This window comes from Erythrolamprus reginae, chromosome 4 (genome assembly GCF_031021105.1).
Source record: "Erythrolamprus reginae isolate rEryReg1 chromosome 4, rEryReg1.hap1, whole genome shotgun sequence".
NCBI lineage: Eukaryota > Metazoa > Chordata > Lepidosauria > Squamata > Dipsadidae > Erythrolamprus > Erythrolamprus reginae.
In genome coordinates, this window is record NC_091953.1 from 13,563,029 (window position 1) to 13,589,037 (window position 26,009).

General features: G+C 43.9%; 1 protein-coding gene across 2 annotated transcripts in view; it reads right to left on the reverse strand.

Annotated features, from left to right (window-relative positions):
• Nucleotides 1-25,280, reverse strand: part of LOC139166300 (mastermind-like protein 2) — a 108,055-nt gene extending 82,775 nt beyond the window's left edge. For both annotated transcript variants that reach the window (XM_070749658.1, XM_070749657.1), the window contains exon 1: nt 23,691-25,280. In XM_070749658.1, the coding sequence (XP_070605759.1) occupies nt 23,691-24,167 (477 nt within the window). In that variant the 5' untranslated portion in view covers nt 24,168-25,280. The remainder of the gene's footprint in view (nt 1-23,690) is intronic.
• Nucleotides 25,281-26,009: the final 729 nt, after the last annotated feature.

Genomic DNA, 26,009 nt, shown 5'->3' on the forward strand with positions numbered 1-26,009 from the left:
TCAAAAAGATACAATTTCCCTATCTATTTACTATTATTGAACATCCAAAACATACTCTTTAATTCTATGTATATATGCCATATGTGTACATATATATTACGGTACATACAGGCACACAAAAATATACATTATCTCAGCAATGGGCTGCCAAAATTTTTACTACCACACTGTGGGCGTGGCTTCTTTTTCTTCTTCTTCTTCTTCTTCTTCTTCTTCTTCTTCTTCTTCTTCTTCTTCTTCTTCTTCTTCTTCTCATTATTATTATTATTATTATTATTATTATTATTATTATTATTATTATTATTAATTTATTATTCATTAGATTTGTATACCGCCGCTCTCTGCAGACTCGGGGCGGTTCACAGCAATGATAAAAACAATATATAGTAATCTAATATTAAAGTTTAAAATAACAATTTTACATTAAAAAGCATAAAAACCCCAGTATATAAAAAAGCATACACACAAACATATCATACCTACAGTTACGTAGGCAAGGGGGGATGTCTCAGTTCCCCCATGTCTGACGGCAGAGGTGGGTTTTAAGAAGTATACGATAGGCAAGGAGGGTGGGGGCAGTCCTGATCCCTGGGGGGAGCTGGTTCCAGAGGGTTGGGGCCGCCACAGAGAAGGCTCTTCCCCTGGGTCCCGCCAGACTTATGCATTTTGTTTCAACATCTTTCAGTGCAAATTGGGTGCTCTGGAATGGAGCTCCAAGTTTTGCTACTGGAACTGCACTCCTGACTGTTCCCGTAGCAGCCCATCACTGCATTATCTACTATATAAACTCTATATGTATGTACACACCCACACATGCACGCACAGCTCTTCTAAAATTATACACATTGAACCTCATTTACTGCGATAGGAAAAACATACCAAGAGCTCAGAAGGGAAAAAAAGGAAAAAATTTTCTACTGGTTCTGCGTACCTGACCATACCTGTAGGAGACCACCACTGTCCATGGACCACTGGTGGTCCGCGAGGAAATTTTGGTGGTTTGTGGAGAAACTGCTGTTTTAGTGGGTTGCTGAAGCACTTGCGAGATTTATCTGTGTCCCGAGAAGTGCTCCTGGCTCCTATCGTCTGCAATTTTTCCTACTCCCATACCATTCGCACCAGGAATGGATTTCCAGAGGAAAAATTGCAGAGAACAGGAACCAGGAATACTACTTAGGTTACCCCGAGGATACACAGATAAACCTTAAATTGCTTCAATGACCCTCTAAAACAGACTTGGGCAAGGGGCGGCCCATGGGCCACATCCGGCCCGCCCGCTATCTGTGACCGGTCCGTGGAGTTTGGGGTCCGCTCCAGTGCGAGGATGAAAGAGTTCACCGCATCTTCCGGGACTCCTCCTGTTCCGGCTTTCCTGATGAATCATGAGGAAAGCAGGAACTGTCCCAGCAGATGCGGTGAGCTCTTTCATCCTCGCACTGGAGCAGACCGTGACCTCCTACCGAGAGCAGCCGAGCCCAGAAACCACGCAAACACTCCAGCGCAGTAGCTGTGGTACACCGTGTTGCCGTAAAGCAAACAATTAGGGATGTGTAGAGTGGGTCTGGGTGTTTAGGTCAGGCCAAGGTCTGCATCTTTAGAGTGGTCAGCGCCGAAAAAAATCCCCTAACTGTGAACAGTACAGGCGTGATACACAGATACCACGTGCTTCCTCCCGTCACCTCCATTGGAAGAATTAGCCTAGGTTAGCTGTTAACCCATAAATTTATTTATTTATTTATTTATTGGATTTGTATGCCGCCCCTCTCCGTAGACTCGGGGCGGCTAACAACAATGATAAAAACAACATGTAACAATCCAATCCAATACTAAAATAACTAAAAAAAACTTTATTATAAAAACCAAACTTACATACAGACATACCATGTGTAAATTATAAAGGCCTAGGGGGAAATAATATCTCAGTTCCCCCATGCCTGACGGCAGAGGTGGGTTTTAAGAAGCTTACGAAAGGCGAGGAGGGTGGGGGCAATTCTAATCTCTGGGGGGAGTTGGTTCCAAAGGACCAGGGCCGCCACAGAGAAGGCTCTTCCCCTGGGTCCCGCCAAACGACATTGTTTAGTTGACGGGACCTGGAGAAGGCCCACTCTGTGGGAACTAACTGGTCGCTGGGATTCGTGCAGCAGAAGGCAGTCCCTGAGATAATCTGGTTCGGTGCCATGAAGGGCTTTATAGGTCATAACCAACACTTTGAATTGTGACCGGAAACTGATCGGCAACCAATGCAGACTGCGGAGTGTTGGTGTAACATGGGCATATTTGGGGAAGCCCATGACTGCTCTCGCAGCTACATCCTGCACGATCTGAAGTTTCCCAACACTTTTCGAAGGTAGCCCCATGTAGAGAGCATTGCAGTAGTTGAGCCTCGAGGTGATGAGGGCATGAGTGACTGTGAGCAGTGAGTCCCGGTCCAAATAGGGCCGCAACTGGTGCACCAGGCAAACCTGGGCAAACGCCCCCCTCACCACAGCTGAAATATGTCAGATAATGTTAAAAAAAAGAAAGATTGATGCAGAATGCAGAGTTTTTAACAAGAAATGGACTTCTAAATATTTATTTACTGAAGCCAAAGCTAAAGCTGTTTGCTTAGTATTGGGTAGAACTGAGTTAATTATATTAGTCCGGCCCTCTAAAACCATCCCAATTTCTCATGCGGCCCCATGGCAAAATTAATTGCCAACCCCTGCTCTAAAGGGATGCAAATCACCAGCTGTCTGTAAGGAATATAAATCCTTCCATTCCCCACTGTCCTGTCAGAGCTGAAGAAGCTTTTTGGATGAGAAGCGAAACATCTTCAAAGAAATGCCAAGAAAGTCCAGTGGCTTCCTGAAAAAAGCACCTTTAGGACAACCATCACCTAGATCAGGGGCAGGCAAAGTTGGCTCTTTGTGGACATGTGGACTTCAACTCCCAGAATTCCTGACCTAGCATGATAGGCTCAGGAATTCTGGGGGTTAAAGTCTACAAGTCATAGAAGAGCCAACTTTGCCTACCCGTAACCTAGATCAGTGATTTTCAACCTTTTTTGAGCCGCGGCACAATTTTTACATTTTAAAATCCTGGGGCACACCACCAACCAAAATGACACCCTAAGACACTTTCCTCTCTTTTTCCATCCCTGTCTCCTCCCCACCTTTGTGTGTGTGTGTGTGTGTGTGTGTGTGTGTGTATACACACTCTTGAACCATTTCCAAAAACAGGTGAGGGCTGGGGTTTTTTGTCTATTATTCTTTGGTTGCTTTTTATTATATGCTTTAAATCAAGAGTCACTTCTCTCTCTCTTTTGTTTCTCTCTTGCCTCTCATTCTCTGTCTCAATCATTTTCTCATTTCTCTTTTTTCCTCTCCTTTTTGCTCATTTCTCTCTCTCTCTCTCCCCCTTCCTCTCCTTTTCTCTCTCTCTTGCTTTCTTTCTCTTGCACTTTCTTTCTTTTTTCTCTCTCTCTTGCTTTCTTTCTCTCTTTCTCTCTTGCTTTCTCTCTCTCTCTCTTGCTTTCTTTCTCTCTCACTCTTTCTCTCTCTCTTTCTCTCTCTCTCTCTCGCTTTCTTTCTCTCTCATTCTTTCTCTCTCTCTTTCTCTCTCTCTATTGCTTTCTTTCTCTCTCACTCTCTCTATCTCTTTCTCTCTCTCTCTTGCTTTCTTTCTCTTTCTCTCTCTCTCTTGCTTTCTTTCTCTCTCACTCTTTCTCTATCTCTTTCTCTCTCTCTCTCTTGCTTTCTTTCTCTCTCACTCTTTCTCTATCTCTTTCTCTCTCTCTCTCTTTCTCTCTCTCTCTCTTGCTTTCTCTCTCTCTCTCAGCAAAAAGTTGTGAGGCTGGAATCTGAGTTTCCTTTTTCGCGGCACACCTGACCATGTCTCGCGGCACACTGGTTGAAAAACACTGACCTAGATGACTGAGAATCTTTACAGACTTTTATCGTTAGCCATCTCTGTATGGCCATAGATCTGTTTAGCCTTCTCTCTTTAAAAAAAAAATACATATTTTATGTGTGTATATCTTTTTACATGGGAGAGGATTGCCTTTGAATAACCCTTGAATTGTAATTGACAAACTCAACCTGAACTCCAAAGCCCCAAGAGGTATGGGAGTCCGTTTCACTGTTGAATTTATTTTCCTATGAGTGACAGATTTATCATCTGTCTTCAGGCTTTCAATACATTTCTTTGAAGGGAAAATCCTTCCTGTTACACCTCGTAAACAGTGTGAAATGTAGACAGCGGTTTACATTTGGGGAATATAGTATACAGCAGGTAGCGGGTAGAACACCCTAGATTAAAAAGCGATGTCAGAGAAATGTAGTTTGGAAAAGATTCTTAAAGGATTCCTAAAGCTTTCCTAAAGATTCCTAAAGCTTTCCTAAAGATTCCTAAAGCTTTCCTAAAGATTCCTAAAGCTTTCCTAAAGATTCCTAAAGCTTTCCTAAAGATTCCTAAAGCTTTGCAATATTAGAAACATAGAAACATAGAAACATAGAAACATAGAAGACTGACGGCAGAAAAAGACCTCATGGTCCATCTAGTCTGCCCTTATACTATTTTCTGTATTTTATCTTAGGATGGATATATGTTTATCCCAGGCATGTTTACATTCAGTTACTGTGGATTTATCTACCACGTCTGCTGGAAGTTTGTTCAAAGGATCTACTACTCTTTCAGTAAAATAATATTTTCTCATGTTGCTTTTGATCTTTCCCCCAACTAACTTCAGATTGTGTCCCCTTGTTCTTGTGTTCACTTTCCTACTAAAAACACTTCCCTCCTGGACCTTATTTAACCCTTTAATATATTTAAATGTTTCGATCATGTCCCCCCTTTTCCTTCTGTCCTGAATATTGGAAACTGTTGTGGTTAGCTCTGGCCCAGCTCCTGCCCCAAGGACTGTGGATGTGGGGGAGACATCCACATGCTGCAGGCCTGTTTTGCCCCCGGTGGAGTCTGCTGATGAAGGCTCCTCTGACCAAGAAGACTTGAGTGACAGGGAGGAGGAGAGTGTGGCAGACAGCTCAGAAGGAGATCAATTATCTAGCTCCTCCTTGGATTCGGAACAAGAGTTAATGATACAGCCACGCATGCGGAGAGCGATGCATAGGCAACAACAGCTGAGAGATTATTATCAAAGAAAATGAGGCCACCTGTGGTTGGGTGGGGCTGTGGTAATTAATGAGGCTGCTATAAAGAGCAGCCTGTGGGTTTGGCCATTGTGGAGGATTATCTGATCGTTGTGTTTCATGACTACTTTAGTGACTTTGACCTTTTGTGTGCTGATTTTTCCCCGCTTTGAAACTAAACCAGAGCAAAGTGTGTTTCACTTTGTGAAAGAAGAAGGACTGTGAATTGCCTCACAGCTGCAAGCTAAGTATCACAGAACTGATAAGGGACTTGTACAAATTACCAGTTTGTTTGGAGACCAGTGCTCTTTGCTATACCAAAAGAGGGCTTGGTTTATGTGAATTTTCATTATAAAGAACATTGTTTTGAATTTTCAAATGTGTGTGTGTCTGAAATTTGTACCTGTGAATTTTTGGGAGGAGTCTACCAGAGAGCCCGACAGAACAGAAACAAGCAGTTGCCCTTCTTTTCCATGTAACGTCAAATAACGTATTGACTGGTTATAACGTATTGCAATAGCATACCTGTCTAAAATGATAAATGAATTACGAGACCAAATAACCAGTGAATAAAGAAAGAAAACTGCCGGAATTGGTGGAACATTTTGACAAATGGTTAGATTTGTGGACTCAGCCATTTTTCAAAACCTGCTGTAATTTTAAAAAAAACCATTTTAACCTTCCTAGATGCTTGCTTTGGCATCCCTCCTGCATTGGCTGAGCAAATTTAAACAATTAACCCCCCTCTCCATTTACTAACTGTACCCTAGAGGAGAATTATGAGCCATAGTTTGACAACTCCAGTTACAAATATTTTGGGGAAACTAGTGTTTTATACTTAGCTGTATTTAAAGATTTTATTTAAAAAAAATATTTTTATTGATTTTTAATTTCAAGACAAGACAAGGACACATACAAAAACACATAACATAAAAAAGGAGCCCAGGCTGCTCCATACTTTTCAGAAATCTAAGAAGCTTAAATACAAGTCTTATAGATCATATTAAGAAAAGGTGATACGAAGAGATAGTAAAAGGAAGAAAAAAGTGTAAACTGTTCTGTCGGGCTCTCTGGTACACTCCTCCCAAAAATTCACAGGTACAAATTTCAGACACACACACTTTGAAAATTCAAAACAATGTTCTTTATAATGAAAATTCACATAAATTAAGCCCTCTTTTGGTATAGCAAAGAGCACTGGTCTCCAAACAAGTCCCTTATCAGTTCTGTGATACTTAGCTTGCAGCTGTGAGGCAATTCACAGTCCTTCTTCTTTCACAAAGTGAAACACACTTTGCTCTGGTTTAGTTTCAAAGCGGGGGAAAATCAGCACACAAAAGGTCAAAGTCAGTAAAGCAGTCATGAAACACAACAATCAGATAATCCTCCACAATGGCCAAACCCACAGGCTGCTATTTATAGCAGCCTCACTAATTACCACAGCCCCACCCAACCACAGGTGGCCTCATTTTCTTTGATAATAATCTCTCAGTTGTTGCTGCCTATGCATCGCTCTCTGCATGCGTGGCTGAATCATTAACTCTTGTTCTGAATCCAAGGAGGAGCTAGATAATTGATCTCCTTCTGAGCTGTCTGCCACACTCTCCTCCTCCCTGTCACTCATGTCTTCTTGGTCAGAGAAGCCTTCATCAGCAGATTCCACCGGGGGCAAAACAGGCCTGCAGCGTGTGGATGTCTCCCCCACATCCACAGTCTTTGGGGCAGGAGCTGGGCCAGAGCTAACCACAACAATAAACTATCACTAATTACTATTTACAAAAATCCGCACAGTTTTGTACCATCTAATATACATTTACAATGATTTACAATAGCATTCTTTTAGCTAGCCACTCATAGAACTTGCACCAAATTTTGTAATAGTCAGATTCTTCTTGTCCCTTTAACCATCTTCTCATCATGTCCATTTCAGCTACAATCAGTAGCTGTATTTTAAAGATTTTACAGGGAACATCCATTGCTTACATGTTCCAAAGGTGCTTTTTCAAAAGGCAAGTGGACTTTCTTTGTTTGAGTTTATTTTTTGAAGATGTTTTGCAGATCCAGGAAGCCTCTTTGGTTCTGCTTGAATGGTGGAATTCAGAACTGAAGATGCTTTTTGGATAAGAAGCGAAATGTCTTCAAGAGGGGAAAAAAACAAGAAAGCTCAGTTGCCTTTTGGAAAAGCACCTTCGGGACAACTTGAATGTCCGAGAATCTCCCCAGACATCTATTGCTTATATATTTGACCATCACTCATTCGCCATCTTATTGCGTTCCAGAGAGAACATTCAACGGCGCGTAACATTTCCCATTGGAACAATTGGTTCCTTCCACACTTTAGAACACTGTGTTGGCTTCGCTTGGCAGTGATATGTGGAATCTCAGCAAGTCGTTTTCTCCAAAATTAATACTAGTATGACATCAATCCTTATCAAGGACAACCTTGACGGATGCCAGGATCATCCAGAGATGCCAGCTAAGTCGAAACGGCTACAAAATACTGTAGCACTTTGGCAGTCTTTTAATTCTAGATTCTGGATGACATGAATCTACAGTTAAAGTTGACATCTCTCTCAGATATATATGGAATCACATGCACTCACAAAGTGAACAAAAGGAAGTTGTAGCCTTTGTAACAAAAGCCATAATTAAGTGGCAGAACATGAACATGAACCGCAACAACACACGAGTACGAAATCGATTTAAACGAAATGTCAACCGCTCCAAACGTGACTGCAAAAAATACGACTTCAGCAACAGAGTAATCAACGCCTGGAATGCACTACCTGATTCTGCGGTTTCTACTCCTAACCCCAAAACCTTTAACCTTAGACTATCTACAATTGATCTCTCCTCCTTTCTAAGAGGTCTGTAAGGGGTGTGCATAAGCACACCATTGTGCCTACCGTCCCTGTCCTATTGTCTACTTTTTATCATTACTTATCTAATGCTTTATATGTACAAATTATCACCCTATAATTGTTTGATAAATAAATAAATAAATAAATAAGTAAATGAGTAAGTAATTAAGTAAGTTAGTAAGTAAGTAAGTAAGTAAGTAAGTAAGTAAATAAATAAATAAATAAATAAATAAATAAATAAAACATACAAGTGGTGGGTTTTATTTATGAACTAGACTTCTATGCCGTCCTTCTCAAAGCGACTCAAGGCGGCGTACAACATAATAAAAATAATATGTAAAAAGAAATCTAATTATTGTTTTAAGAAAGAAATATTAATAAAATCGTCAAAAGTCCCCATGTGCAGTCATTCCCATTCATTCAATTCAACCATTCGCAAGTTCGGCTGGAGACAATCTCGTGGCTCACGGCCCCCATTCCTGCCAGCAGAGGTAGGTCTTCAGAGCTTTATGAAAGACCAGGAGGTAGGGGGCAGTATGTATCTCCAGGGGGAGTTTGTTCCAGAGGGCCGGGGCCACCACAGAGAAGGCTCTTCCCCTAGGTCCCCAATGGGACCTGGAGAAGGTTGACTCTGTGAGATCTAATCAGCCGCTGGGGTGCATGAGGCAGAAGACCGGGTTCCAACTGATGTGGTCTGGTGTGCCGCTCCAGTAAAAACCCGCAGATTGCACAATTCTGGCACGACACCTCTGGTCAGTCTTTGCTGATCCGTGCGCGCCATCTTTTAAAAATAATTTTCCGCAATTTTTGGCTCTCTGGGTATCTGCAGAAGGAAAATTGTCCCCTTGTCAATGCGCAGAAGCAAAATCGTGCTGGGGAAAGGCGCGCGTGAGTATAGCAAGCATGCGCACACACAAAACATCGCAATGAGCATGCAGGAAAAGGTTAAGGAACCCGCCCCTGGAACACACAAGACAGAAAGCATCTCTCATTAACCTAGGAAGGAGGAACTATAGGTAGTCCTTGACTTAGGACTACAATTGAGCTCAAGGTTTTTGTTGTTAAGGGAAACCTTTGTTAACATTTCTTGCCACAGTTGTTAAGTGAATCACTGCAGTGGGTAAGTTAGTAACCCGGTTCTTAAGTGAATCTGGCTTCCCCATTGACTTTGCTTGTGAGAAGGTCAAAAAAGACAATCAAATGACCCCGGGACACAGCAAAAATCCTAAATCAAAGTCACAAGGCTTACCACGGTTTGTTTAGTGACTGTTCAAAGTTACAACAGCCCTGAAAAAATGACTGGTTTCACAGTTACGACCATTGCAGCATCCCCATGGTTACGTGCAGTATTGGCTTCCAACATGGACGGGGTGGGTGGGGAATGGCATTCCAGTATGGTCCTGCGCACGCAGCTCCGGGTGACCACGCGGGCCTAAGAGGTGAGATTGTGCTTCTGCGCATGCACATGAAGTAAACTCTTGTGGGAGGATGTGTGGGCACGTGAGATTTCAGCAACTTTATGAGATTTTTTTTTGCTTCCACACATGCGCAGAAACAAAAAATGGTCAAAATCTCACACGCCCAAAGTCTTCTCGCAAGATTTGCTTCCTGCAGGCAGGTGCGGGCATCAGAGTGAGATTTGGCTTCTGCGCATGCGCAGGAAGCAAACTTTCGTGAGAGGATGTGCAGTCGCATGAGATTTCGGCAACTTTTTGTGATTTTCTTTTGCTTCTGCACATGCGCAAAAGCCAAGATTTGCTTTGACATGTATGCATGCGCACCAGACACATGTCTGCATGCATATGCACTGGACACATGAATGCATATATGCCAGACACATGTGTGTGCACATTTGTCACCTCGAGCTACGCGCACATCTGCACCAGTAGCGGAGATATGTTGCAATCCCCACCTGGTCACGTGATGCAAATTCAGACGCTTAGCAACTGACTCATATTTATGACGGCTGCAACATCCTGCGAGTCCCTTTTGCGACCTTCTGGCAAGCAAAGTTAATGGGGAGTTAATTCACTTAACAACCCTGATGCTAATTTAACAACAGTCGTGATTCACTTAATTTAATTTAATTTAATTTATTCGACTTCTATGCCGCCCAATCCCGTAGGACTCGGGATTAGTCTACTGTGGGCAGAAATTACATAAAATGGAGCAAATCTCATTTAACGAATGTTTCGCTCCACAACAGAAATGAGGTCATTCAATCTAACGCTACACAAAGTACAGTGGTACCTCTACCTATGAATGCCTCTACTTACGAACTTTTCTAGATAAGAACCGGGTGTTCAGGATTTTTTGGCTTCTTCTCAAGAACCATTTTCTACTTATGAACCCGAGCCTCCAAAACTGTAACCGGAAAGGACAGGGAGAAGCCTCCATGGGGCCTCTCTAGGAATCTCCTGGAGGAAACAGGGCCGGAAAAGGTGGGCAGAAGCCTCCATGGGGCCTCTCTAGGAATCTCATGGGAGAAAGCAGGGCCGGAAAAGGCAGGGAGAAGCCTCCATGGGGCCTCTCTAGGAATCTCCTAGAAGGAAACAGGACCAGAGAAGGCAGGGAGACGCGCCCTTGGGGCCTCTCTAGGAATCTCCTGGGAGGAAACAGGGTCGGAAAAGGCGGGGAGAAGCGCCCTTGGGGCCTCTCTAGGAATCTCCTGGGAGGAAACAGGGCCAGAAAAGGCGGGGAGAAGCCTCTCTGGGGCTTCTCTAGGAATCTCCTGGGAGGAAACAGGTCCTCCACCCTCCCTGTGGTTTCCCCAATTGCATGCATTATTTGCTTTTACATTGATTCCTATGGGAAAAATTGCTTCTTCTTACAAACTTTTCTACTTAAGAACCCGGTCACGGAACGAATTATGTTCCTAAGTAGAAAGTACCACTGTACTTGCGTTATGTTCTTTACATCAAACACCACTCTTCCAAAATTGTATCCTGGCTACTTTCTGCAGAGCTTATAGCTCTCTGCTTTATTGAAATTCAATAAGCAGAGCTTCACTTCCATTATTGCAATTGAAATCTTCCATAGCGGAATGATGTCTTTCTTAGACCTTGTCCACGTCGGACTCTTTTTTGGCACCCCAACGAACCTCTTTGGATGCGCTGGCATTGTTACAAGGCCCCAAGGGCAGGAATGCTGCACCTGTGTAAACTGTTGAAGGATACCAGAGGCTTCGTATTAGGGAAATTGTGATGGGTGAGAAGCTACCTTCCTGCCTTTGATCTTGTCATCCAAGGTCTCCTCCTTGCCGTTGCCAACACTCAGACTCTCCTTTAACTAGCTTAACCCTGGAAGAAAAACCGAACGAAAAGCCCTCATCTTGCCAACAGTGTAGCTAACAGGGGTCCTTATGTAAGGAGAGCTACTAACAACAATCCGAGCCAGTTTTCCCTGGTAATTTGCAAGCTCCTGGGGAGGCTTCCTTTTTCCTGATGTAATTACAATTTGGAAAGGTTAAAAAAAAAAAAGAATAAATAGCTCCTTTTTAGATAATATTATCTGTGGTTTCTCAAGGCCGGAGCAGCAATAAGTATCTTCCACATGTTTGGGGATGCGGCTCTTTTGATTTATAATTGTAATAAAATGGTTGGACACTGCAGAGGTCCCCTGATCTTAAAAGAGAGGAAATAGTTTACTTTCTCTAAGCGTTATTTATGCGCTTTTATTTCCAAGGTTAATCACTTTTTTTTTTCCCTAAACGGCCCCGACCGCAAACAAACTGAGTCACAGGGTGTAGATTTGAATAAATACTGCACATTACAACATGGGGAATTTTGTTCTAGTTTCCTTCCCTACCCACATTATATGGCCAAGGGAATAAAATGTGTTTTTGTATTTCCTAGAGCAGTGATGGCGAACCTTTTGGTTCACATGTCAAAAGAGGGGGGGAGCACGGGGGGAATAATTCCATGCCTCCCCATGCATTCATGCGTGATCACCCCTCCCGCTCCCAGCACATGATGGCACATCCGATTTTCGCTCTCCCTCGGCTTCAGAGGTTTAGGTTTAGGTTTATTGGATTTATATGCCGCCCCTCTCCGCAAACTCGGGGCGGCTCACAACAATAATAAAAAACAGTACAGTACACAATACCAAATCCAATGCCCACCCATCCAGTTCCAATTTAAATTAATAATCTCATAAAAAACAGTATATATAAAAAACAGGCACACAGTCAATCAATCAACAAAACAACATGGGCAAGGGGGAGGTGTTTTAGTTCCCCCATGCCTGACGGCAAAGGTGGGTCTTAAGGAGTTTATGAAAGGCAGGGAGGGTGGGAGCAATCCTAATCTCAGGGGGGAGCTGGTTCCAGAGGGTCGGGGCCCCCACAGAGAAGGCTCTTCCCCTGGGTCCCGCCAGACGACATTGTTTAGTCAACGGGACCCGGAGAAGGCCAACTCTGTGGGACCTAACCGGTCGCTGGGATTCGTGCGGCAGGAGGCGGTCCCGGAGATATTCTGGTCCGGTGCCATGAAGGGCTTTATAGGTCATAACCAACACTTTGAATTGTGCCCGGAAACTGATCGGCAGCCAATGCAGACTGCGGAGTGTTGGAGTGATATGGGCATACTTAGAGAAGCCCATAATTGCTCTCGCAGCTGCATTCTGCACGATCTGAAGTTTCCGAACACTTTTCAAAGGTAGCCCCATGTAGAGAGCATTACAGTAGTCGAGCCTCGAGGTGATGAGGGCATGAGTGACTGTGAGCAATGACTCCCGGTCCAAATAGGGCCGCAACTGGCGCACCAGGCGAACCTGGGCAAACGCCCCCCTCGCCACAGCTGAAAGGTGTTTTTCTAATGTGAGCTGTGGATCGAGGAGGACACCCAAGTTGCGGACCCTCTCTGAGGGGGTCAATAATTCCCCCCCCAGGGTAATGGACGGACAGATAGAATTGAGGCTTTCTAGGAGCCTGGGGAGGGTGAAAACAGCCTTCTGCAACCTCCTGTAGGCCCTCTGGAGGCAGCAAATGGCCCATTTGCCAACTTCCAGTTAAATTGGAAGGCCCATTTTTTTGCTCTCCATGGCCTTTGGTGCCTTTCTAGGAGCCTGGGGAGGGAGAAAAATTCAATTCAATTCAATTTATTAGATTTGTATGCCGCCCCTCTCTGCAGACTCGGGGCGGCTCACAGCAATAATAAAAATCGATATACAATGGCAAATCTAATAATTAAGATACAGTGATACCTCGTCTTACAAACGCCTCGTCATACAAACTTTTTGAGATACAAACCCAGGGTTTAAGATTTTTTTGCTTCTTCTTACAAACTATTTTCACCTTACAAACCCACCACCACCACTGTGATGCACTGCCTCCGGACTTCTGTTGCCAGCAAAGCACCTGTTTTTGCGCTGCTGGGATTCCCCTGAGCTCCCCTCCATGGGAAACACCACCTCCAGACTTCTGTGTTTTTGCGATGTTGCAGGGGAATACCAGCAGCGCAAAAACAGGTGCTTCGCTGGCAACGGAAGTCCAGAGGTGGGGTTTCCCATGGAGGGGAGCCTCAGGGGAATCCCAGCAGTGTAAAAACGGGTGCTTCGGCTGGCAAAAGGGGTGAATTTTGGGCTTGCATGCATTAATTGCTTTTCCATTGATTCCTATGGGAAGCATTGTTTCGTCTTACAAACTTTTCACCTTAAGAACCTCGTCCCAGAACCAATTAAGTTTGTAAGACAAGGTATCACTGTATCTAAAAACCCTTATTTAAAACAATACATTCACACAAACATACCATGCATAAACTATATAGGCCAGGGGAGATGGCTCATGTCTCCCATGCCTGATGGCAGAGGTGGGTTTTAAGAAGTTTTCGAAAGGCAAGGAGGGTGGGGGCAATCCTAATCTCCGGAGGGAGCTGGTTCCAGAGGGCCGGGGCTGCCACAGAGAAGGCTCTCCCCCTGGGTCCCACCAGACGACATTGTTTCGTTGACGGAACCCGGAGAAGGCCAATTCTGTGGGACCTAATTGGTCACTGGGATTCGTGCGGCAGAAGGCGGTCCCGGAGATATTCTGGTCCGATGCCATGAAGGGCTTTAGAGGTCATAACCAACACTTTGAATTGTGACCGGAAACTGATCGGCAACCAGTACAGACTGCGGAGTGTTGGTGTAAGCCCATGTTTGCTCTCGCAGCTGCATTCTGCACGATCTGAAGTTTCCAAACACTTTTCAAAGGTAGCCCCATGTAGAGAGCGTTACAGTAGTCGAACCTCGAGGTGATGAGGGCATGAGTGACTGTGAGTAGTGACTCCTGGTCCAGGTAGGGCCGCAACTGGTGCACCAGGTGAACCTGGGCAAACACCCCCCTCGCCACAGCTGAAGCCCTCCAGAGGCCAGAAATGGCCTGTTTCTAGTTGGGAAACTGGCCATTTTTGGCCTCTGGAGGACCTCTGAGGGAGTGGGGAAGGCTGTTTTTGCCCTCTCCAGGCTCCTAGAAAGGCTCTGGAGCTTGGGGATGGAAAAAGAACCCCCAGAACTCCTCCACTTTCTCTAGAGGCTGGAAACAGCATGTTTCATGACTCCCAGTGTGCCCAGAAGGCCTGAAAATCAGCTGTCTGGAGCCTGAGCTCGCACGCCCACTGATATGGCTCCATAGGTTCGCCATCACGGTCCTAGAGGATATGTCACCTAAACCTGTCCTACTGTTAAGAGCTTTGCAAAATATTAACTTATAAAGTAATGGCAGGTATGAAAAGCTGTTTTTCTGCCTCCCCTCTTCTATCTTCTTTATTTCCTTAAAAGAAAGTACAATACAGGTAGTCCTTGACTTATAACTATTAACAACTTTTGAAAGTTACAATGCCACTGGAAAATGTGAGTTACAACCAATCCTTGCAATTAGGACGTCTTAGCATCTCACGGTCATGTGTTCAAAGTCCAGTGCTTAGCAACTGGCATGGAACTTACACAGTTATGCAGTATTTTGGGGTCACATGATCACTATCTATGACCTTCCCAATCTCAACAAGTAAAACCAGTGGGGGAAGGCTGGATTTGTTTTAGTACTTTATGATTCACATAACAACTGCAGTAATTTGTTTAACCAATGTGGCCAAAAAAGGTCATAAAATCAGGCATGACTCACTTAACAAATGCCTTGCTTATCAATGGAAACTTGTGGTCATAGTAAATATAAAATAAATAAATATTTATCATTAAAGAGTGTATATGTATGTGTCAGCGGTGGGTTGCTCCCAGTTTGGCCCAGTTCTAAGAACTGGTAGCATTGGTGATGGGAGGCTCCGCCCACCCGTTCAGGACACTTCTGAGCATGCCCAGAAGCGTTCCACATGTATACAAGAACCAGTAGTAACCAACTACTGGTGTGTGTGTGTGTGTTTGTTTGTACAATATGTAATTACAGTGGTACCTCTACCTAAGAACGCCTCTACTTAAGAACTTTTCTAGATAAGAACCGAGCGTTCAAGATTTTTTTGCCTCTACTTAAGAACCATTTTTTATTTAAGAACCCGAGCCTGGAAAAATTTCCCAGGAAATTTGAGAGCGGCACGAAGGCCTGGCCAGTTTCCTGCCATTCCCCCTTTAATCCCGGCCATCTCAGGCTTTTCTGGGCTGCCAGAGGAGCCTTTCAGTGGCGCTTATGGAGGCTTTGGCAGTCCAGAGCGAACAAAGCATTTTCCTTTCTCTGGGTGTTTGGAGAGAGAATAAACCTCTGCCAGCACTCAGAGAAAGGAAATGCTCCCTTTGCTCTGGGCAGCCAAGGAGTCACCACAGTGAAGGAAAGACACCAGCTACAAAGCGAACGAATGAGAGGAGAGGGGAGCCCTTCAGCATGAGAAGGAAAATGCAGTAGGTAGCAGCAGCAGCAGACAGTGTATGGGAGGCAGTGTTTTGGAGGCAGCCTCACTCCAGGTGTATTGGAAGTGCGTGTTCTTCCTCGCAGCCTCAGTGTCCCTCTTTTTATTTTTTTAAGCCTTAAAATTTTGGATTTTTTTGATTTCCCTCATTTCACCTTCTTCCTTTGGCAGCGACTGTCCTCCTCTTCTTCCTCTTCCTCCTCCCACCCAAATTCCGAGCTTTTATTTCTTTCCTAATGGGTTTGCATGCATTATTTGTTTTTACATTGATTCCTGTTCTGCCGGGCTCTCTGGTAGGAGCCTCCCGAAAATTCAAAGGTACAAATTTCAGACACACAGACGTTTGAAAATTCAAAACAATGTTCTTTTATCCCAAAATTCAAAATAAACAAAGCACTCTTTTTGTATTGCAAAGAGCACTCATCCCAAAACAACCGGGTAGTCTGTACAATTTCCCTTAAGCAGTCACTAAGTACTTAGCTAGCAGCTGTGAAGAAACTTCACACCCCTTCTTCTTCCAACCAAGTGAAACACACACACATGTTGCTCTGCTTTGGTTTCAAAGACATGAAAAATCAACAAACAAAGTCCAGAAAACAGCAACACAGGATTCCTGAAGAACTGCGATCTGATACTCTTCCACAACGGCCAAACCCACACGCTGCTATTTATAGCAGCAGCCCTAATTACTGGAGCCTCACCCAAACACAGGTGGCCTCTCTTATCTCCTGTAATATGTCCTTACTTGGTCTCTTCTACGCATAATTCTGTGCTTGTGTGGGTCCAAGACGTCTTGATCTGAATCAATGGAAGATAATGGAGATTGACTGCCTGGGCTGTGTGCCAAGCCCCCCTCTTCCAAGTCACTCCCATCTTCTTCTTCGTCCAAGGAAACTAAACTCTGAACTGACTCTGTCGGCAATAACACAGGCCTGTGACATGTTGAAGTTTCCCCTGCATCCACCTCCACATTCCCTGGGGCAGGAGCTGAGCCAGAGCCAACCACAACAGATTCCTATGGGAAAAATTGCTTCTACTTAAGAATGTTTCTACTTAAGAACCTGGTCACGGAACGAATTAAGTTCTTATGTAGAGGTACCACTGTATTTTGCTCTAATTTTTTTTCCTAATTGCAGTTGATTTATTTTTATGTCTTCTTTATAACCATTTTAAAACCAGCAACAAAGTTATCTTCTCAGCTGTCAATAACAACAACTATCTCTGTTTCAAAAGTGATTGAAAGTTGACACAATATGTCTTACAATGCTATCAAAACTCATTTCAGGGTTTTGGTTTTTTTTCAAAGCTGGAAACTTCAAGAATTTCCTTCTTCCCTTTCTTCTGAAAAGCATCAATTTTTGTAAGAAAAAACATAACTCATGTGCTTTACTGGTTTACAGAATGGAAAAACCTATTTCTTAGATGATTACAAAGAAATAGGTATTCTTTCTTGGTACTAAATGCAACTGAACTCTATGGGGCATTTGTTTAGGTAATGCAGAATTATCTGATGAATGTGACTAAGACATTATCACGAGGGGGAATTTAGAAGTTAGCTTTAAGTGAATCACCATTTGTGTCCTATTCCATATCTGCCATAACACACAAAACTCCTTTCAGTTTTGTAAGCTTCCTTGAATTAATGTACACTGAATATTTATGAAATCTACTAAATAAATACAGTGATACCTCATCTTACAAACGCCTCGTCATACAAATATTTTGAGATACAAACCTAGGGTTTAAGATTTTTTTGCCTCTTCTTACAAACTATTTTCACCTTACAAACCCACTGCCGCCACTGGACTTCCGTTGCCAGTGAAGCACCTGTTTTTGCGCTGCTGGGATTCCCCTGAGGCTCCCCCCCCCACGGGAAACCCCACCTCTGGACTTCCGTGTTTTTGTGATGCTGCAGGGGAATCCCAGCAGCACAAAAAGAGGTGCTTCGCTGGCAATGGAAGTCCGGAGGTGGGGTTTCCCAGTGAGGGGAGCCTCAGTGAAATCGCAGCATCGCAAAAACACAGCGGTCCGGAGGTGGGGTTTCGAGGACTTCGGTGTTTTTGCGATGCTGAGATTTCACTGATGCTCCCTTTGCTGGGAAACCCCACCTCCAGACTTCCATTGCCAGTGAAGCACCCATTTTTGCGATGCTGGGATTCCCCTGAAGCATCGCAAAAACACAGAAGTCCGGAGGTGGGGTTTCCTATGGAGGGGAGCCTCAGGGGAATCCCAGCAGTGCAAAAACAGGCACTTTGGCTGGCAAAAGGGGTGAAATTTGGGCTTGCACACATTAATCACTTTTCCATTGATTCCTGTGGGAAACATTGTTTCGTCTTACAAATTTTTCACCTTACAAACCTCATCCCGGAACCAATTAAGTTTGTAAGACAAGGTATCACTGTATGGGATAATTTTACTAAACTCTCCAAGAACTATACATTTCCCCATTTGATTATCTATCATGCTAAATAAATGGAAGGGGGGAAAAGTAACCAACTAACCCAAACTCAACTTTGGCATAGCCTTGTAAATAAAAGTAGACATGTTCCTAAACATCAAACATTATTAATTGCTTTTCTGTGGTCTGAAAAGCACGGAAAGGAAAGAAGGAAACTTTTGTAGAAATGTCCCAGGAACACTGTAATTTACCAAAGATTCAGTGGAGAGGACTGTAATTTTTAAGACGGATTTACAAAAAGTGACTTAGCCTTTCTCACTCTTCAATATATTGGGCAGATACCCTCCCCCTTTATTGTAGATATTTCATCTTACTATTTATTTTGACTATGGAAATGGGAATGTCCTAAAGAGGATGTTCGATATAGATTTATCCAACAGTGTCAGAAAGTCAATGTTGTGGCTCAAGGACAAGTTTAATTTTAGACTCTGTCTTTGAGTTCTTTTGATTATGCCGGAGAAACGAATCTTTTTATAATGCAACCAAGTGTAATAGGGCTAGCTGATGTAGTATTTTAAGAGTTAGGAGCCAATTAGCAATTTATCCTCAATCACGGTAGCTTCCTCATTATCCCCCATGGAGCCTATCTCTTTGGAAGGTTGTTGTAGAGAACTACTATGGAAGAACTGCTGTGTATTGTATGTTGGCTTGAACCAATACTGTAGCCCAGGGGTCAGCAATCTTAAACATTCAAAGAGCTACAAAGGCCGTATCCGGAAGTCCCCTGTCCAATTCCAGAGCCAAATGGAAGTCCACTTCCCTCTGCCATAGAGTCTACTGCTAGCATGGCGTCCTTTTTCCTCTGCCAACCAGAAGTCCAGTCACTTGACTTATAACCACATTGACTTACAACCAAAATTCCAGTCCCAAATGTGGTTATAAATCAAGGACTAACTATACGTTCGTCATGAGAAAAAAGGTGGGAAGCCGGGCAAACATTTTCCAATTATTTTAACACAACTCTAAATCTAGCTAGAATGACCTTTGTAATTTTTCTAAACTAGCCATTCATCTAATTCTTTAATTGCAGCTCACAATGAAATTAGATTAAGACATTCTTGCAAAACATGTGTATATGTAAACATGTGTACACCAAAAATAAAACCAAGCTCTTGGAACCACTCAGTATTTTATTTTCTAAGAAGGTTTCTGGAAAGCTATATAGCAGTGATGGCGAACCTATGGTATAGGTGCCACAGGTGGCACGCAGAACCATATCTGCTGGCACATGAGCCGTTGCCTTAGCTCAGCTCCAATGTGCTTGTGTGTGCCGGCCAGCTGATTTTTGGCTTCCATAGAGGCTCTGAGTGGGCATTTTTTCGAGACCAGATTATCGGACCAGATTATCTCAGGGACCGCCTTATGCTGCACGAATCCCAGCGACAAGTTAGGTCCCACAGAGTGGGTCTTCTCCGGGTCCCATCAACTAAACAATGTTGTTTGGCGGGACCCAGGAGAAGAGCCTTCTCTGTGGCGGCCCCAACCCTCTGAAACCAACTCCCCCCAGAGATTAGAATTGCCCCCACCCTCCTTGCCTTTCGTAAGCTTCTTAAAACCCACCTCTGCTGCCAGGCATGGGGGAACTGAGATACTCTTTCCCCCTAGGCCTTTACAATTTTATGCATGGTATGTTTGTCTGTATGTTTGGTTTTATAATAAGGGTCTTTAATTGTTTTAATAATGGATTGTTATATGCTGTTTTTATTACTGTTGTTAGCCGCCCCGAGTCTACGGAGAGGGGCGGCATACAAATCAAATCAGATCAGATCAGATCAGATCAGATCAGATCAGATCAAATCAAATCAAATCAAATCATAAATAAATAATTTTTTGGCTTCCAGAGAGCCTCCAGGGGATGATGGAGGCCTTTTTACCCTCCCCTAGCTCCACGGAAGCTTTTGGAGCTTGGGGAGGGCAAAACATGACCCTACTGGGCCCACCAGAAGTTGGGAAACAGGCCACTTACGGCCTGTGGGTCTGGGCACTTGGGCACACTTGTGGGATAGCGCGTGTGAATAATCTTTTGGTACCCGGGGAAAAAAAGGTTCACCATCACTGCTATATAGGATACCAGAACAACCAAACCAGAGTTGGAAGGGACCTTGGAGGTCTTCTAGTTCACCCTCCTGCTCAGGCTGGAAACCCTAGACCCGTGATAGCATGGTGGCATGCAGAGCCATATCAGAGGGCATACGAGACTTTGCCGTGTTTCAGATCCAGTGTTCATGCGTGTGCTGGCCAGCTCATTTTCGGCCTTGGGAAAGGCCATTTTGCCCTCCGGAAGCTTCCTGAAGCCCCTGAGGCAAAAAAATATATCACCCAATGGACAAACCGGAAGTTTGGAAAATCGCACTTCCAGTTTGCTGTGGTGGTGTTTTTTGCACTCTGGAGGGTTCCGGGAAGCTTCCTGAAGCCCCGGAGTACAAAAAACAGCACAATGGGAAAACCAGAAGTGTGTTTTCTGAACTTCCGTTGTGCCCAGTGTAGTAGTAAAACATTTTGCAGCCCTTCACAGCATTAAAGCTCTCAAAATCCCTCTGAATGGGGACTAAGCTGGCCTCGAATGGTATTTTGGACCACCGGAGGTGCTATGGTGGGCTGAAGGGCCGACCCAAGGGTTGTTTGAAGAAGAATGGTGGTGATTTTGCTGTGGATGTTTGCCAGAATCCACTAGAAATAATAATAATAATAATAGTAATAATAATAGTAATAATAATAGTAATAATAATAGTAATAATAGTAATAATAATAGTAATAATAATAGTAATAGTAGTAATAGTAATAGTAATAGTAGTAATAATAATAATAATAATAATAATAATAATAATAATAATAATAATAATCCACTGGAACCTGTGCCGGAACTACCATTTACCAGTGGCAAAAAACTGGTGGGATCATAAGCCTGAAAAAGTGGTCGAAAATGAGCAAGCAAAACTGCTGTGGGACCTCCGACTTCAGACTGACTGAATTCTGAAGCATAACACACATCACCAGATGGGCTTAAATGTCCAGCCGGTGCCCAAAGGCCTATCCGTTTCAGTAGCAGACTACAGTATTTATTTATTTATTCAATTTTAATGCCACCCTTCTTCTTAGTCTCAGGGCGGCTTACAACATGTTAGCAATAGCACTTTTTAACAGAGCCAACATATTGCCTCCACAATCTGCGTCCTCATTTTACCTACCTCGGAAGGATGGAAGGCTGAGTCAACCTTGAGCTGGTGATGAGATTTGAACCACTGACCTGCAGATCTTGCAGTCAGCTTTAGTGGCCTGCAGTACAGCGCTCTACCTGCTGCACCACCCCGGCTATCACTGATTGACGGTACTGGCAACCGACGCCTGATCTAAATGTAATTGACGTGACCACGGTCCTTCAGTCTGAAAAAAAGGGTCACCGCTCCCTTTTTCATCCAGTGCCATCGTCACTTTGCACAGTTACCAAGCAAACCGTTGTAAGTTGAGGATTCCCAGTGAAATAAATTTAGAGCTGGTATTGGTAAACCACTACAACTACATTGCCTTCATATCCTGGACATAAACTGTTTCAACTCCTACCCTCAAAACGTCGCCACAGAGCACTGCACACCAAGACCACTAGACACAAGAACAGTATTTGCCCCGAACGCCATCGCTCTGGTAAACAAATAATCCCCTCAACACTGTCAAAACTATTTACTAAGTCCGCACTACTATTCCTATTAGTTTTTTCTCATCATCCCTATCACCCATTTCCTCCCACTTATGACTCTATGACTGTAACTTGTTGCGTGCATCCTTACGATTTTTATTAATATTGTTTCCTCATTGCTTATCTGATCCCTATGACAATCGTTAAGTACTTTTTTACCTCATGATTCTTGACAAATGTATATTTTCTTTTATGTACAATGAGAGCATCTGCACCGAAGACAAATTCCTTGCATGTCCAATCACACTTGGCCAATAAAGAATTCTATTCTATTCTATTCTATTCCATTCCATTCAGATTATGCCAATATGCAGAAAAATAGAAGGGAAACACTGTTCAAAGGAAAATCATTGATAATCCATGTGCTCAAAGATGCATCTGAAGTTAATCATATTCTAAAGATAGTTGTTAGCACAGTGTATGAATCTAGGAACCAGGTTCTTACTGACTTAGATAACCAAATGTGACTAGGATTTGTATGGAGCGTCACAGATTGTTTTACCTCACGACTCTTGACAAATGTATCTTTTCTAAATGTGCACTGAAAGCATACACACCGAAGACCAATTCCTTGTGTGTCCAATCACACTTGAAGAATTCGAATAAATTCAAATAAATTAGAATGAATAATGAATTCTATTCATTGGGCGGGGGGAACTAAAATCAATCCACGCAGGCCAATCTTTCGCTTTGGCTGCACACCAAAAAAAGAGTATTAACGTTAAACATTAAAGAGCACCTTTAACGTTAAATGTTAAAGAGCGTCTTCGTTAGCACAACAACAACAAGAAGGGGTGTGCATGTGTTATATATCAAAGAAACAATAAATGCTAAACAATGTATGCAGAATAATAATAATAATAATAATTCTATCTATCTATCTATCTATCTATCTATCTATCTATCTATCTATCTGCTTCTATCTATCCATCCGTCTGTCTGTCTGTCTACTTTCTTTCTTTCTTTCTTTCCCTATCATCTATGTATCTATCTATCTATCTATCTATCTATCTATCTATCTATCTATCTATCTATCTATCTATCTATCTATCTTTCTTTCTATCTATCTATCTATCTATCTATCTATCTATCTATCTATCTATCTATCATGTATGTATGTATGTATGTATGTATGTATGTATCTATCATGTATGTCTGTATGTCTGTATCTATCTATCTATCTATCTATCTATCTATCTATCTATCTATCTATCTATCTATCTATCTCTATCATCTATGTATGTACGTACCTACCTACCTATCAATCATTTATGTATGTATGTATGTATGTATGTATGTATCTATCTATCTATCTATCTATCTATCTATCTATCTATCTATCTATCTCTATCATCTATGTATGTACCTACCTACCTACCTACCTACCTACCTACCTACCTACCTACCTACCTATCTATCTATCTATCTATCTATCTATCTATCTATCTATCTATCTATCTATCTATCTATCTATCTATCTATGTACCTAGCTACCTACCTACCTACCTATTTATTTATTAGCATGAACGCCCCAACTCTGGACCTTTTCGAGAGGAGACTGGACTGCCACCTAGCTGGGGAAGTGTAAGCTTTCCTGCTTGAGCAGGGGGTTGGACTTGATGACCTGCAGGGTCCCTTTTTCAACTCTAAATAAATAAATAAATAAAATAAATAAACAAACGGTGAAAAAAAAAAGTAGGGAAAAGCGCGCCAACTCACCGCCACCAGGGCAGGATTCCTGGGCTCTCCTCCTCCGCCGCCGCCAGGGGCGCCCGTCTGCTCCCCGTTGATCCCACTCCTGCCACCGGCGCTCCCGTTGCCCATCAGCTGCGGGGGGTAGTAGTCACTCGCCGGGGGTGCCGCGGCGTTGGTGGCGGCTGAGCCGTTGCCCCCGGCCGTCCCTCCTCCTCCTCCCGCCGCCGCTTTGCCGTGCTTGCTTCCCTTGCGGGCCGCCTGGCCGTGCTGCACCAGGTTGAGGAGCTGCAAGGTGCTCTCCCGCTCGCGCTCCGAGCTCTCGGCCCGGCCGCGCTCGTAGCGGCCCTCGCAGGTCAAGTGGTGCTGGCGGCAGACGGCGATGCGAGCCCGGAGCCGCTCCACGATCGCGCTGTGGACCCGCGGGGCCGCCGCCGCCGCCATCGGGCCGCCGCCGCCTCCGCCGAGGAGCCCCAGCGCTTGAGGGGGCGCCGTGTCCCCCATTGCCGACGGGCCGGCCGCTCCGCTCTGGGCTGGGCGCGAACGCGGAGATCGCGGCTTTCTCTCTCAGGCTCCCATGGACGGAGGAGAGGAGCGAGTGGGGGGAGTCCGCTGGCTTTGCTCCAGGTCGGAGTTTGTGATTTTTTTAAAAAAATAAAAATTCTCTTCCTCTTTCTTTTTTCCTCCTTCTTGTTTTCCTCCTTCTTTTTCTCCTCCTTTATTTCTTTCTTGTTTTTCTCCTTTTTCTCCCCTTTCTCTTTCTTGTTTTTCTCCTTTTTCTCCTCCTTTCTCCTTGTTTTTCCTCCTTCTTTTCCTCCTCCTCCTTTTTCTCTTTCTTGTTTTTCTCCTCCCTTTTCTCCTTTTTCTCTTTCTTGTTTTTCGCCTCCTTTTTCTCCTTTTTTCCTTCTTTTTCTCCCTTTTCCTTTTCTCCTCCTCCTTTTTCTCCTTCTCCTTCTTTCCTTCCCCCCTTAGGACAATCCGAAGTCAGCCCCCCTCTTTTTTTTTAAACGAGGGACCAGCCTTCCTTGACAGCCGCCGAGAAGAAAACTTTTGACAGATTTTTTTTTTGGAGGGTGGGGGTGTCGCGCAAGGAAAAAAAAAAGAACTACAGCAAAGCCACCCAAATCCTTTTGGGGGGGAAATCCCTCAGTCCCGGAGCGCCACTCACGTCGAGGATCGGGGGCCGAAAAATAGGGAGAAATCGATCCGGATCCATTCCAAACCGGTGTGGGACTGACTGGCCAAGAGAAAGTTGAAAAAAATCCGCAATTGACCAAGAAGGGAGGGGGCAGTTCCTTCTCCCCTCCAAAAAAGCCCAAAGCTGTACTAAATCCCTCTTTAAAAAAATAATTTCTCCCCACTCTATTATTAGTAACAATTATTAATATTATTAATTAATATAATTAATTAATTAATAATATTAATATTATTATTATCGGAAGCAATCACTTTCCAAGAAGCAATGAATCTTTAGGGTGGGGGCCCGTTTTCTTTAAATCACGCCCCCCCCAAAGAAAGTGGAGAGATGCTATTTTTTTCCGAAAAGGAGAGGAAAAAAGTTAGTAGCAGGGAATCGTTAGCGAGCGAAGGCTGAGAAAGGGAACGCGAAAAAGGAAAGGAAGGAAGGAAGAAAGGGAAGGAAAGGAAGGAAGGAAGAAAGGAAAGAAAAAGAAAAAAAGAAAGGAAAGGAAAAAAAAAAGAGGGTGGGAAGGAAGAAAGTAAGAAAAAGAAAGAAAGAAAGAAAGTCAGGACGCGAGGTGGAAGAAAAGTTGATCGCGGGATCCGTAAGTCAGGATGGGGGGGGGGGCGGGAAAGGTTGTTGGGGGGGCAGAGATCCCCCAAAAGGGTTTGAACTGTCGTTCCCCGAGTCCCGATCCGTCAAATTAGGGGGGGAAATTACCATAAAGTGGGGGGACTATAAAAATTGCCCCCTCCCCCCCAAAAATCAGAAATCCGGACTTTTCCAAAGCTTCTCTCGTCCCGTGCAAAAATAAAATAAAATAGAAAAATATTTTTTTTGCAGGGGGGAAAAATCAGTGAAAGAGAGAAGGGGGGAAAAATAAAAAGGAAAAGGAAAATCTTTCAGGCTTCTCGCAGCCCGGCGCTTACCGCGGCCCCTTCGCCCGAAGACGCTGGCGGGGCGAATAGAGACCTTCCCTCCGCGATCTACGGAGATCCAAAGCGATCCTGCAACTTATACGAACCGGCGGCGGATCGAAGCGACCAGGGAGAGGTTTCGTTCAGGGGATCGCAGGGGGATCTCGGTCTCTTGGCGCCCGTCTCGGGTTTAAGCCGCCGCCGCCGCCGGGCTACGAGGATTGCCCGGCGCTGGAGTTAAAGCGGCAC